The sequence below is a fragment of the Callorhinus ursinus genome, unplaced genomic scaffold (assembly GCF_003265705.2).
Source record: "Callorhinus ursinus isolate GAN/ISIS: 27379988/994484 unplaced genomic scaffold, GSC_fseal_2.0 scaffold30, whole genome shotgun sequence".
Classification (NCBI taxonomy): domain Eukaryota; kingdom Metazoa; phylum Chordata; class Mammalia; order Carnivora; family Otariidae; genus Callorhinus; species Callorhinus ursinus.
This window is the reverse complement of record NW_027397092.1, coordinates 8,357,419-8,372,577: the sequence shown is the minus strand read 5'-3', so window position 1 is coordinate 8,372,577 and position 15,159 is coordinate 8,357,419. Positions and strand designations below refer to the sequence as shown.

The 15,159-nt window shown below is 52.0% G+C and overlaps 1 protein-coding gene across 2 annotated transcripts in view; it reads right to left on the bottom strand.

The window, feature by feature from the left end:
- PRDM6 (PR/SET domain 6) overlaps positions 1 to 1,734 on the bottom strand; it is a 98,351-nt gene extending 96,617 nt beyond the window's left edge. For both annotated transcript variants that reach the window (XM_025861011.2, XM_073878528.1), the window contains exons 1-2: positions 1,426 to 1,734; positions 328 to 931 (exon numbers count right to left, since the gene is read on the bottom strand). In XM_025861011.2, coding sequence (XP_025716796.1) covers positions 328 to 916 — 589 coding nt within the window. In that variant the 5' untranslated portion in view covers positions 917 to 931; positions 1,426 to 1,734. The remainder of the gene's footprint in view (positions 1 to 327; positions 932 to 1,425) is intronic.
- Positions 1,735 to 15,159: the final 13,425 nt, after the last annotated feature.

Sequence of the window (15,159 nt, the reverse complement as noted above, 5' to 3'; positions counted from 1 at the left end):
CCCGCCCGGCCCCGGGCGCAGTCCCGCGGGAGGGCGATCTGTACGCCCGGTCCCCGAGCAGCTCGGGTCTAAACGCTCGGGGCTGCGAAGCAGGGACCGAGGGGAGGAGAAAAGGGGAACCGTGAGGTGCCACCCGGCCTCCCCTCCGTTCTCTCGCCTTCTCTAACGTTGACAAAATTGTGCCGCAGTCGTCCGGGAGGTGCGAAGCCGCGGCCTGGACCAGCCCACCACCCGGAGTCCCGCTCACCCGCCCCGCTTGCCGGCTGGGCGCCCGCGCTCGACGGCGCCAGCGGCCCTGGAGAGCGCGCGCGGGCCGCGGCTACGTACGGTTGTTGGGGTCGCTGGTGTGCTGGTTGAGCGGGATGATCTCCATGCGCTGCTGGCCGTACAGGTAATAGTCCAGCTCCTCCGCGCTGCAGCGGAAGCGCGGGCCGCCCCGCACGTCCCCGCCGCTGCCGCCGCACTTGGAAGGCCCCGGGCCCGACGCGGCGCCGAGGCACAGGTCCTTAGGGGGCAGCGGCTCCGCGGCGACGGCGGCGGCGGCCAGAGGCGCGAACACCGGCAGCTGCGCCACGGGCAGGGCCGAGAGACCCGCCAGCGCAGCGGCGGCGGCCGCGGCGGCGCAGGAGGAGGCAGAGGAGGCCGAGGTGGAGGAGGACGCCGGAGTGGAGGAGGCGGAGGAGAGCGAGGCGGGCCGCGGGCGCAAGCTGTCCGGCGGAGGCTCTGCGCGCTCCGAGGGCGGCGGCGGCGGCGGCGGCGGCTGGAGAGGCTGCGGCGCGCCCAGGGGACCCGCGGCGCCGCCGCCCTTGAGCGGGCCGCCGCTGCCGCCGTGCGGGAAGAGTTGCTGCCAGTGCTGCAGATAGGCTGGGTCCACTTTGAGGAAGGCCGAGCCGCCGGGCTCTCCGGGCTTCAGCATGTCCGACCTCTCAAGCTGGGGGCAGAGGGGAGGGGGCGCGTGAGCCGGGCCCCCGGGCCGGGCGCGAGAGGGGCAGGGAGGCTGGCCGCCCAGACCCCGGAGCGAGAGCTGAGACCCGGGCTCCGCCTGCGGCAGCCCGGTGCCACAGCTCCCTCTTTCCAACTCCGCTGGGGCGCAAAGTTTACTCTGAAGCCGCGGCGCCGCGCGAAGGGAGCTCTGTGCGCCCCGCCTTGCCTCCAGCCCGGGGCGCCCCAGCTCCCGCCCCGCACAGCTGAAGGCCGGCGCGAGGGCGCCAGCCCGCAGAACTCGGCGGCAGGAGGCAGCCCCCGCCCTCAACCGGCGCCCGGAGCCCGGAGCCGACCCGAGCCGGAGTGGCGCAGCGCCGGAGCCGCGCTGGCCTCCGGCGCCAGGAGGCGGGACAGTCTCGGCCCCCCGCCCCCGGCCCGGGACCTCCAGCCTCCCATCCCCGGGGGCCCCGGACCCCCAGCCCTAGACGAGCCTCGCCTTACCTGGAAACTCGGGAGCCGCCGGCGGGTGCGTGCGTGCGTGCGTGTCGGTGAGCGTGCGGGAGAGTGTGCGTCCCGGGTGCGCTACATGCCCCTGCGCGGCGGGGGAGGAAAGCCCTAGATGTGGTCGGGCGGCCCGGAATCCTCCCGGGCCGCGAGCGATGGGCGCCGGGGACGGCGGAGCGCGCTAGAGCAGTCCGGCCGAGCGCGCGGGAGCGCGGGCCGGCCCGGGCGCGGATCGGAGCCGCGGTGGGCTGCTGCGCTCGGCCGCCGCCGCGTCCCGCTTCCTCAGCTCCACGCTCTGGCAGCCTCCCGGCTGGACACGTGGGTTTTACGACAGCACAAAATACAAGTGTGTGTGCGTGTGTGTGTGTGTGTGAGAGTGAGAGAGACAGAGAGACAGACGGAGAGAGGGGGAAAAAGGGAGGAAAGGGAGGGGAAGGGCGAGAGACAGAAAAAGAGAGAAAGAAGGAGAGAGAGAGAGAGAGAGAGAGGTGGGGAGTGGGGGGAGGCGGGAGGCAGGCCAGAAGAACGAAGGGGAGGGGAGAGGGAAAGAAGGAAGTTCTGACTGGGCTGGGTCCCCACCCGGCTGGTGCGCCTCTCCCGCACACAGACCTCCTCGGCCCCCCCCCCCACCCCGCCCCCCGCCCTTTTTTGGCGTGACGTCTCCCGCTCGCCTGTTGTCTCTTTCTGCCCATGATAAGTCTTTCTAGGTGCCAGCTCACGGCCCTGATCCTGAAAGCGGTGGAAACGCGGAAACCGGAGTGCATCTCCGCACGCGCTCGGGGGTCCGCATCGGAGCCGGCGCGCCCAACCGGCGAGCGGACCAAGTCCCAGTACCGTGTTTGCGCTTTTGCCCGGCTCAGTTTTTTCCGGGAGTACTGCTGGGTGCCAGAGGCTACTAGCCCGCCACGCAGCTTCCCACAGCAATCCTGGCGTGGGGAGGCGGGCGCGGGGCGGGTTGCGCACGGGTGGGAAAGCCTCAGTCTGCAGCGGAGGAGGCAGGCTTTGGTGAGCTGCGAGGCGTGAGACCGAGGGTCTCTAAAGGGCGCCCAGTCCTGGCGGGACTCAAGTCTGGCCGCGGAGCTGGGGAGGCGGCCGCGGCGGAGTCTCACGCGGCTGAGCGCTAAGCCCACCCACTCTCGGGTTGTGTCTCTGGGGGAACTCGCGCCTTCTCCTTGTGGGCATCGGAGGCAAGTACCCCGAGCTCTGTCACGCTGTGTTAAACTGCTCCCGGACGCCGGCGAAGCTTGTGTGCCCTGACTGCGAGGGGCTGCCCCGGGGGGTCGTGTAGGAGGCTCTTGCCCCAAGCCTGGCGTCGGAGGTGCCGGCTGCGAGAGCAGCCCCACCTCCACCTTGCCCACTCCAGGTGACTTGGGCCGCGCGGCTGCCCTTCCCTGCGCGGTCTCACATCCACGCATTGGGCCTCGGCCCCGCAGCTCCTCCAAGGCCCTGGCCGAGCTCGGTGGGGGTGCGGCACGGACCGGGGGTGTGAAATTGCCCGGCTCAGGCGCTTTCCCAAAGCCGGAGTTCTGTCCACACTCAGAAGAAATGACGTTTGTCTTTCCCCCCGAACAAGCCAACTTATTTAGCACCCGCCACTCCGAACAATTGATAGCCACTCTTTCCGGATTTCTGCTTGTTTCTTTTTGTCTTCCCACCGCTCGTTTCGTCTGAGCCTGGGAACCGCGCTGTTTAGACTTTGTCCGGGTCTCACGCAGGATTGCCTCGACGCTGGTTGGAACAGAGTTGGACCGACAATGTTTTGACTGGCGTCGTTGTGACAAGGTCATCCGTCATTCCTTGGATAGATTGATGGTACCCAAGTTTAAGGCCAACACCACGAGGGAAAACCCACGTGCTGTGGGCCCCGAGGCTAACCGAGCAATCTGCGCGGGCTTTGAACAACTCCATCGGGAGGAGAGTAGGAAGTTCCAGGCCCGTTTCAGTTAATTTGCTGGAAGAACTGCCGAAGAGGCGCGGTCGGGCCTCGGGAGAAGGGGCAAGCTCTCTTTCTCACACTCTCCTGGTTCCTTGCTGGTTCTCTGGGAGAGACTGGGAGCACGGGGTAAGGGAGCCCGGACGCTGCGGGCTACGTCCCCACCGCCTTCTTGTTTGGGGCCAAGCCGGCTGCGCACGAGCCTTTGGTCCCCGGGGCCTGGCCTTCTCAGAGAACTCCTCCCCGTACCGCGCCCCCCCCCCCAAACACACTCGAAAATCTCGAGATTTTCAGACGCTGGTTGCAGCAACTGCTCCCAAGACCTCCTGGCGCCCGCACCCTGGGAAGCCGGGGGTTTGCCTTCCCAGTAAGATTAGCTGATCTGTCCGTGAGAGCTTCGGATTGGCCAGGCGCCGGTAGGCGCCTCCACTACGTTTATTCCGCCCAGCAGCCCTGCGGAGAAAGCATTATCATTAACCCCAGGTTACAGATGGGGACACTGAGGCTCAGAAAATAGGTTGCCTAAGGTCACGCTGTTGTTGATTGCTGGAAACCCGGGCAAGGAGGCGCCACGTGTGCTCTCCCGCCAACCCTGGTCCAACCTCTCCGCTCACCTTCCAGACTGACGCCAGAAGGGTGTCGGGGTTCCTGGAGGGAGTTTGGCTCCCCTTGCCGTAGGGGGTCTAGGGGGTGAAGCAGAGACTGCAACGGAGCCTCAGTCCGTCACTATGCCAGAGTGTGGTGTCCCTGACTCATCAGGTTCGAGCCCCTTCCTCCCCTCCTCCCCCCACATTGGCCCCTGGCCGGACGCGGCTCTCAGGGCGACGGGACCCTAGGGTCCAAAGACCTTAGAGAACTTGCGTGAAGGAGGTGGCTGAAAGAGCGGGCGCTCAGAAGGCCCGGGCGTGCAGGAGCGCAAGGCCAGGCCTGGCGGCGAGAGCGGCGGGAGTCCGAGCGTGCCCCAGCGCCTCCGCAGGGGGGGCCCACGACGCGGGGCGGGGGCGCTGCCCGCACCCGGACCAGGCCGGAGGGGCTGGGCTGCGGCCGAGGTCCGCGTGGTCCCGCCACCCGCGGCCCCCGGGGCGCTCAGTGCCGGCGGAGGCCGCCGCCCACCCACCCAGCTGACCCCGGGCCCCGCGGGGCTCGCCGCCTCCCCGGCACGTCTCGTCCCCGGGGGTCCTAGAAAGCGAGCCCACCGGCCGCCAGGACAGGCACCCCTCAAACCCGCTCCCCTCCTCTTCATTATTTGGAAGAAGACCGCGGAAACAAATCACGTGCACCACTTAGGAAGCGATCAAACCTTTATAAAAATCCATCGCTCCCAAATCGATGGGCGAATATTTGCTGGGAATTTGTTCCAGAGGAATAAATAAGGAGCGTGAGTGTATTAAATGCAAACGGGGGGACACGGTAGTGTTTTTCTTCATTGATTAATGACCTCTAAAATAAAACAAGTGGGAAGAGGAGCCGGGATCGATAAATTAACTACCCAAATTCATCATTTTCTCGAGCAATTTTTCCCCCCCGGAAAATTATCCTTGGGAAGCCCATTGCCCCCTGAGCGGGGAGGGGAAGGGAGCTGGAGGCCGGAGCCAGGCGGGAGGGGCAGGAAGGGGCAGGAAAACAAAAAGAGGATTCGGTCAGGGAGACCCTCTATCTGATTTCGTTTGACATACCATTTTAAAGTTTGCCTTTCATATTATTTTTTTCCTGATGGAGGAGAGGAGCAAATGGTCGGCTGCCTTTGACAGGACTCCAATAAAGGATTCAGCAGCTCTCCTGTCTGCCCTCGGCGCTCGGGCTTCTAGGTTTAAGGTCATGGATGGCTGAGTTAATAATTCATTAATATAGACATTTATTCAGAAGGGCTCTCTGAGACCCGCTCTCCCGCCTCCTCCCAGAGATTTATTTTCCCGGGAAATGGAGGGGAGGGGGTAGGGGGGAGGGTCTCGGGAGGCAGGTGAAAGGAGGGAGAAAGAGAAAAAGGGAAATGATGAGAGAGCTGGACCCAGCTAGGAGGAATCTTTGTTTAGCCAGATTCCTGGACTGGTCCCTCTAGCCCGCTGACAAAAACTTGGTAGAAAATGTGGCATCCAAACAGCCCAGGGACTCCGGCCTCCAGCCTCTGTCGACATCGGTTCGCTCAGCCTTACTCACAAAGCCCCGTTCCTCCAGCTTTAAGGTCTGGAAGAGCCATCTGAGGATCCTGGAATGCAGGCAAAAGGGGGAAATCTCTGGAAAGAGACTATCCTACACCGCCCCCCCAAGAAGTCCCCAAAGGAGGAGCTTTGCAACTTGACCCCACGTTGCACGCCAAAGGGCACAGATGGGTTCTGGTGGCTACTGTCCCCTCAGAAAGGCACTATGGGGGCGTGCAAACAAATCCAAACCACGGAGTCCAGATCTGCACGAAGTCTACCCTGAAGGGGTGGGGGGTGGAGGAAAAAACACGAAACAATGAATAAGTAGTTGTCAGATGCTCATAAAGCGCTCTGGAGGGCACCAAAGAAAGGGCGAGGGGAAAAGAAGGTGCAGTGGGAGGAGAATGTTAGTATTTGAATTCCCGTGGTCAGGGAAGGCCCCTCTTCTCAGGTGAAACTGGAATAGAGACTTGGGCCTGGTGCGGGGCCTCGCCTGCGGCTCCCTTAATAACAGGGGCCTCCTCTGAAGAAGCCCCAAGGCCCTGGGAAGGATTCTGCCTTGTCAGCTTCTGGCTGTACTGGGCTCCCTCGGCTCCCGCCTGTCCCCCTGGCTCCAGAAAGATGCTGGGAGCTCCTCTGGGTCCTTGCAAAGACATCTGCTCATTGTTGACATCAGCAGAAGTCCCCTCTGTTGCTGGCGACTTAGCGCCTTATCCAGGGACCTGCCTCCGACGCGGGGCCTCGGTTTCCTCCAAACTTCAAACGGAAGGATGGGACTGATGCGGCTTTCCATCCTAAGGTTTTTGTGAAGGAGCTACCAGAGTCTGACCTCCCTCTCTACTACCCACTTTATACCCCACCTCAGTGAGTCTCAGACGTGTGGTGTGTAAAATGCACTGAGAAACTGAAACCAAAGAAACCCAGGCCACTTATGCTAATCACTGCCATCTTCCCACTACCCCTTGGCATCTTCCCTGCTTCCTCCTCACTCAGTAACAGAAGGCAGGGTGTGGGAAAGAAAGGCTGTGAGGGGTAAGACACAGGGCTGGGTGGGCGGGGATGGAAGGTGCTAGAAGGCTCCCCACGATGATGACAAAGTTAGCTGTCTCCTCAGAGGCTGCAGCAGGAGGCTCTCTGTTCTGAGGCCTTGGCAGTTCAGACCCGGCGTCTCCTCTGCCTGCCTCCTGTCACGACTGGATTGGGAAGGGAAGCGCCTCACTTTGCCAGGTCAGGGATGCCGTCTGGGGCCAGGAGCCCGAGCTGGGCCTATTTCTGACCGCCCTCTTTCATCCTCTGCCAACATCACCCAGGACGGCACCTGTTCACTTCACTTGAAACGCAGCCCAACCCGCCAGCGCCTTTCTCCCGGGTCCCCCAGCACCTGTCACTCAAACAAAGCCTCTCAGCCACCCCAGGCCTGCTTTGGGTTTGACCTGCTGACCTCGAGGTGAAAGGCTCTCCCGTCCATTGCCGATCCCTGGGGCCAGTTCATTCTCCCAGGAAAGCCTTGAAATACATCCCTTCCGTGTGCAGGGAAGTCAGCTATGGTGATTTGGAAAGGCCTCGTGACTTTAAAACATATCGAGGAAGTTCAGTCCCGTAAAGATTTCATGAATGGCCATGGAGTGAAAGCCGGCTGCTCTTTTTTGGTCTTGACAAATAAAAGAAGAGAGAAATAATTAGACATGGACAACCGTTCCTTCAGAAACTCATCTAGTTCCCTCACGATCTCCTTCTTAGCTACTACCCCTTCCTCCTGCAATTTCCCCCGAATCGCTCTTCCATTTTCCCCAGAATCTGTAAGAAGAGACAAGATGAAGTGGAGTTGGCGGTTAACAGCTAAACCTAACACATAACGGACCTCTACTGTGTGCAAGAGACTACCGGTAGGCATCTCTGGGACAATCTCTTTGACGTTCTTCTAGCAAATGGTACCCGGTTCTAACACGGTCTGCTTTGGGTCACCAGAGCATTGCCTAAATTAGTTGAAGCCTGTAGGCCTTATGTTCTAATCAGGATGAGGCACGCATATTGCAGTGCATCTGTTTGAAATTAGGAACATATGCTACGGTTGATTCACATTCTGAGGGGTGGTGGTTCCTAGTGCATGGTGGGTTCTCCTGAGTGCCTCGCAACCGTCTAGGAGCCGGCCTGGCTTCTGGTTAGCCCCACAAATGAGGGGGCCCTAAGGGCTTCGTCCCAGGGCAGCCCGCAGAAATAGGGCCCCCTCTCCCACAGGGGCTCTTACGGTATGCCTGTGGGAGCCCTGGGAAGCCCCTCTGCCCCCTCACCATTCACTCTGCTGGCTGCAGTGCTGCTCCCACCCTCCTCTGACTTAGGGGGTCAAAGGATGACACTGAAATGTGTTTTTATTCTTTGATTTCTTTTTTAATTTTTAAAAGACTTTTTTTATTTGAGAGAGAGAGAGCATGAGCGGGGGCGGGGGGGGGGCAAAGGGAGAAGCAGACTCTCTGCTGAGCAGGGAGCCTGAGGGGGGACTCGATCCCAGGAAGGCAGTCGCTTAACGACTGAGCCGCCCCGGCGCCCCTACTGTATGATTTCTGAGTCTATGTTCTTTGTATAAGAGCCTCCCAGGAAATCAATCAATTAATCAATCAATCCTACTCTCAGTTTCCTTTTTGGAACCAGGAAACCTTGTCTTTAGAACCAAATAAGACCCTGTGCAGGTCGCTGGGGGAAAGCAAAAGAGGATAAATTCGCAATGTCCCTGCCTTTAGTGATCTGGGGAAATCAGGTGGGTTCCCAGCTTTCCTTGCCCGGTTCCCAGGCTCTGGAGCCCAGTCAGCGACATGAGTTCAGGAGAGGAGACCATTGTCACTGTAGACCAGGAGATGATGAAGCAAAGCTTCACAAACGAGGTGGGCTCTAAGGACGGTCCGCATTCAGGCAGGTGGCGAGGAAGCAAGGAAAGGCATTACAGGACAGGGGGACTGCCTGAGCAGAGACCTGGAGAGAGGACCCGACACAGATAAACTGGGAGGCTCAGGGGATTTTTCCAAGTCCGTCCATGGGCATAACAGTGGGATGTTTGGCTGCCCTTTCTCAGAGGCAGAACGCCACTCCCTGGGGGCCCTGCACTTCTATTCCGTAGATCCAAAACAGTGTTTTTATGAGAATGTCCTGAACGAACATTAGTTCACTTACAAGTATGATAAGTGAAAAACTGTTGAGAGCTCCGGTATAAAGCCAGCAGCTCAGCAGAAAATACAATGACCATGATTTGGTAAGCTCAGCAATGCCACTTCCTGATTCTGGGTGGTACAAGCTAGGACTCTCTGACCTGCTTTTTTCAAACTATAAAGGACTATGTTTAAAAAAAAATAAAGATATACACATATATAGAATCTTATTATATATGGAATCTTATATATAGAATCTTATTATATATAGAATCATGTATATATATAATTTTATTTTTTTAAAGATTTCTTTTAAAGAGAGAGAGCATGAGCAGAGTGAGGGGCAGAAGTAGAGGGAGAGAGAGAAGCAGACTCCCTGCTGAGCATAGAGCCAGACGTGAGGCTCCATCTCATGACCCCAAGATCATGACCTGAGCCAAAATCAATTGTCAGATGCTTAACCAACTGAGCCACCCAGGTACCCCTATATATAATTAATATAAATATATTTTATCTATTTTATATTTTTATATATTATCTATTATATAGAATTTAATATAAACATACTTTTTTATTTAAATATATATGTGTGTGTGTGTATATATGTGTATATATATATATTATATATATATATTATATAATATATATATATATATATATATATATTAGGCCTGAGAGAAGTTTAAAAGATTCTTCTGAAGTAAAAACCATGTAGGAAAATGTTTCAGAATAGGCAGATAGATTTCCTGAGGATTACTTACAGACTAGTAATTGTTAATCCCCCCTTCAAAAGAAAAAAAAAAGAAGTTACAGAACAATGATAAGATTCTTGAGACTCAAAGAAAAATAATCATTTTTTCATTGACAAGACTGCCAGATTCTTAAATGAAACTTTAAAAAGGCTATGCATGCTCATGTAATACATTCTTAGGCCATCTTTATAATATAGTAATTGACAAGGGACCCTGGGACATTGATTGGAAAATTAACATTTGGAAAATTCAGTAATTAACAACCTGACTTTTGAACATATTTTTGAGTATGACCAAGTTTCGGGCATTTCCTTCTTGTCTACACTGGCAAGCATTTTTCCATTGAAACATATGTTTGGGTGGACAAGTATTTTATTTGGCAGCAACCTAATTGTTTAAGTATAGATTTCAACATCAAATGTTTGCTCCATAAGCAAATGTTTTTCAAACAGAAGCATTTCTCACAATTGTTTCCTCAAACAAATGTTTATCTTGGAGCCAGCAGAGAAGGCCAAGCATTCCAGTAAATCTCTTCAAGACGTTCATCACGAAAATTTCGTCACCTTCAAGACTTTCTATTGGTCGCATTCTCTCACAGATTTTCGTGGGTCGCTTTGCAAGGCTAGGCCCCAAAATGCTCCGTAAGAAAAGTGCAAGCATTTTCAAGATGATTTTTTTTTTTCTTGGTAGAAAGGGAGTGGAAAGAAATGCATGCTTAGCAATGTTTCATCTGTGTAGATGCCATTTTACCTGTGATATGATTTTCGGCACTATTTGTCTTCTGGTTTCCAGACACAGAGTTGTGAAAGCGGATGGCATGGGCCCCTCTGCTCCCTTCTCCCTGACAAAAAGGAGAGGCTCAAGCCTATGTGAATCTCAGAGTGACTGTGTATTGTGTGTGTGAAGACAGAGGACCAGTGGGATTTGAAGAATCGGCGATGATGTAGTCTGGCTGTGTATTACTGAAGTCTCTTTCAAGTGCAGATAACAGAAATTAAATTCAACTAGTAATAGCTTTTTTTTTTTAAAGGATTTTGTGACTTACATATGAAAAAAAAAACCAGGTTATGGACTTTCAGGTATAGATGGATTCAGGGGTTCAAACAACATCATGAAGTCTCAGTATTTCTCTTGATCTCTTGGTTCGGTCTTCCTCTGTTCTGACTCTATTTTTCTGAGAAAGAGAGAGAGAGAGAATGTGTGCATGAGGGAGGGAGGGGGCATAGAGAGAGAGGGAGAGAGAGAATCTTAAGCGGGTTCTACACTCAGCCCAAAGCCTGATGTTGGGCTCAGTCTAATGACCCTGAGATCATGACCTGAGCCGAAATCAAGAGCCATCCAGACACTTCCCTCTATTCTGACTTTAATTTCATGCAAAATCTGCCATGTGGTTGCTCCCAGCAGCCTCAAGCTCACCTTATTCTTCTAGATAGCAATCCGAGGGGAAAAGTTCAATCATTCCAATTGTTCCAATAAAAGTTCTGGTGTTGAGGGGCACCTGGGTGGCTCAGTCGGTTAAGCACCTGCCTTCGATTCAGGTCATGATCCTGGAGTCCCAGGATCAAGCCCGCATTGGGCTCCCTGCTTGTGGGGGGCGTCTGCTTCTCCCTCTGCCGCTCCCCCACCTCTCTGCTCATGCTCCCTCACTCTCGTTTACTCTCGCTCTCAAATAAATAAATTATTAAAAAAAAAAAAAGAGTTCTGGTGTTGAGTCCTAACGAGCTAATTTGAGTCACTCAGCTATCCCTGAACTTATAATCATTGCAACAAAGGAAATGGTGTATACAGACTAGCTAAGCCTGGACATTAGCCCTAACCACATCCAGAGACTGAGACTGGGATACCAAGTTATTCAAAGAAAAACTAGGTGCTGTTACCAGAAGATTTGGGAATGAATGCTGAACAAGTAAAAGTAGATGGCCCTCCCCTAGGATGGTTTTGCCTGCCAATAGCTACAGATACCTTTTTATAGGGAATATTGCCATTGACAAGCCCAGGCAGGTGACAGCAAATCTGTATTCATTCGTTGGATAATAGGCAGGAGTACTTGGCCTTCCGTCCTGAAACCACCATAAATGTCTCCTAGGAGCAGAGCTGTAACTATCAAGTCATCCTGCAACGCACACCAGTACTTGACCAACCCAGCTCCCATTTGCACCCCCTGTTTCCCCATGCACTTTCGAGGATTGACTTAGAAGCAGCCGAGGACATATAAGCAGAAATCCTTGGGTGAAACTTTTAAGAAAGCTTTCAAGAAGAGAGAGGTTCAGTTGCCATGCCCTTTAGACTTCTGGCTTTTGTGTCGACCTCTTCCCCATTTCTTTCATCCTGGAACACAAACATTGTGAGTGGACAGACAGAAGTCATCTTGCACTGCTGAGGAAGAAAGTTACGAGCGACTCAGGAACAAGCGAGAATGCCGAGGGAGCCCAGATCCCATGTGGAATCACTAAGCTACAATCCTAGCCTTGGATTGTCTGCCCCTAGCCTTCTTATTTTTTATTTATTTTTTAACATATAATGCATCATTTGTTTCAGAGGTACAGGTCTATGATTCATCAGTCTTGCACAATTCACAGCGCTCACCATAGCACATACCCTCCCCAATGTCCATCACCCAGCCACCCCAACTCTCCCACTCCCCCACTCCAGCAACCCTCAGTTTGTTTCCTGAAATTAAGAGTCTCTTATGGTTTGTCTCCCTCTCTGGTTTCGTCTTGTTTCATTTTCCCCTCCCTTCCCCTGTGATCCTCTGCCTTGTTTCTCAAATTCCTCATATCAGTGAGATCATATGATACTTGTCTTTCTCTGATTGACTTATTTCGCTTAGCATAGTTCCATCCACGTCGTTGCCCCTAGCCTTCTTGATAAGCAAGACAAATAAACCCTCTGATGGCAGCCAAATGCAATCTTAACTAATATACAAACCTCTGAATCATCTGTGTAATTCACGATGTGGTTTACAGAAGGGTTTTATTAATGAGGCATAGCTGGTGACTCAATTTTTATTAAATATTCTTGCTATCTAGGTGCTGAGCCCATGATTTTCATGTTTTACGAAGACATCACCCTCTACAAAGGCAGTATAGCTGGACGGTAGAGTTAGTGGCTCTAACTCTAAGTCAGAACATTTGGATTCAAACCTAGCTCCAACACTGTAACTGGTAATCGTGTGACCTTTGATAAGTTCTTTAAACTTTTCTTTGCCTCAAGGACCTCATCTGCAATTTCCTAGTGTCATGAGCATTCAATGTGCTAGTCCTGGAAAAATATTTACAACATAGAAAGCGCTCTCTATAGGTTCTAGCGTATTATGTATATTGCCTTTTAAAAATGTGTTTAAGGGCGCCTGGGTGGCTCAGTTGGTTAAGCGACTGCCTTCGGCTCAGGTCATGATCCTGGAGTCCCGGGATCGAGTCCCGCATCGGGCTCCCTGCTCGGCGAGGAGCCTGCTTCTCCCTCTGACCCTCTCCCCTCTCATGTACTCTCTCTCTCATTCTCGCTCTCTCAAATAAATAAATCTTTAAAAAATAAATAAATAAATAAATAAAAAATAAAAATGTGTTTAAAATCCTATGGCTCCTCCATTGTTGGTATTCTAGAGATAACTCCAGGTAATACATACGGCTCAGCAACGAGCACATGGAATGAAGACATTGATGGCTAACTGTTCCAGCTCCTTGCAGTCTTGTTTCCCCCTCCCACCTCCATAGAGCACTTCCCAAATTATGCCACCAATATCCTTATTCAACTCTAGCTGAAAACCAAGGTTGATTATGTTTTTACCTCTAGTTACGAATCACACCCCATCCATGCACAGATGGCGTTGTCAAGACAATCTGTGCCATCTCCAATTTCCCCTTGACCACAGACCTCATATTTTCTCTCCCAACTTGATTCTAGTCACTTTCGAGAAATTTATTCCAATGTTTGGGCCAATCTCTTAAATGTACATTTACTTGCCTTGGCTGAATATATTTTCTCATTGACTGTAAGAAAAGGATGGATACGAAATCAATAATTATGACTGAGAACACATATATTTCACACAGAAAGAAATGCCTCGGGAGAAATACATACCATTTTAGAGTCTATAACAAGTAAGCTAAGTGGTAGGTCACTGTCTTGATCATTAGGATTCTCATCTTGGAGTTAATCGGCTACCTTACCACCTCCTCACCCCCAACTCAAGTACACGCTGTTTGCCAGGAAAAGGACTGGGTTTTAGGACAAAGATAAACACTTTTAGCTAAAATTTATTGAGCACAGATTATGCACCAAGTAATGGGTTAAGTGCTTTTCCTGTATCATTTCATGGAATTTTCATTTTGACATGAGTTACTTTTTAAGGGAAACATTTACATTATTTTATTTACAGTTTTATTACTTAAGAGTGCATCTCTAACTAATATCCTTCGTTTCACCTGTTTCTGAATTTTATGAATAGAATCATGCCAAATGCTTTCTTTAGAATCTGGCCTCCTTTTGCTCAAAATTATAAAGTTTTTTTTTCACATTGTATATGACTTAGCTCCCTGAATGTTAAGGTTATATATCATAAGAATAGATACCATAATTCATCCATTTTAGGTTGATGGACATTTGAATGGTTTTTATTATTTAGTTATTATGAAAGATGCTGCTATGAACATTCCCGAACCTATATCTTGTTACATGTATGCATGAGGTTCTGAATGGTATAGACCCATCAGTGGATTGTCTGGATCATGAAGTTTGTGTATCTTAAACTTTGCTAGAAAGTACCAAACTGTTTTCTAAAACAGTTACATTAGTTTGTACTCCCACAAGCAAAGGAAGGGAGTTCTTGCTGTGTCATACTTTGTTAACCCTTGGAGTTGTTAGTTTTTACATTTTTTGGTCTATCTTGGCAAATTCTGACATTTCGGTATTAACTTACATTTCCTTGACTATGAGTTGAGCACCACTTCAAGGATCACTGGCTATTTATAGAGTTTCTCTTCTGGGTGGCACCTATTAAGGACTTTTGCAAGGTTTTATCTTGGGTGTTATCTGATTTCTAGAGCTTGATTTGCAACTTTTTCCCCCTTATGGGTTGTTCGTTTATTGTATGCACTGCAGATCAATCTTCTCCCCCTTCTGTGACTTTTATTTTCACTTTCTTGATGGGCCTTATTTTAATATAAAACTTTAGTCACTTTTGTATGATCTATGTTTAAGGCTTCATTAAGAAATCTTTCCCTAGGGGTGCCTGGACGGCTCAGCCAGTGAAGCGTTTGCCTTTGGCTCAGGTCATGATCTCAGGGTCCTGGGAATGAGCCCCATGTCAGGCTCCCTGCTCAGTGGGGACTCTACTTCTCCCTCTCTCCACTCATGCTCTCTGTCGCTCTCAAATAAATAAAATCTTAAAAAAGAGAGAGAGAGAGAGATCTTTCCCTACCCTGAAGCCACAAATATATTCTACTATATATTTCTTTCTAAAAACATTATTGGACTTCTATTTCCAGCCAAGACGGAGTAACAGGGACTGAATTTACCCTTCTGCCCAACACAACTAAGGAACCAAAGAAAGTATGTAAAGCAACAGTTGTCAAAACACTGAACATCAGGCAGTGAAAGACCGTGATCTCTGAGAAGGGGGAAGCAAAGGAGATGAGCTCTCCGCCTGCCCCAGCCTACTGCCTGGAGACAGGAGGAAATCAGGTGGAGACCAGCAGACTTGCTGAGTTGAGGACATAGGGCCAAGATTTTGGGGAGTCCAAGGCAGCTAGAATCTGCACAACAGA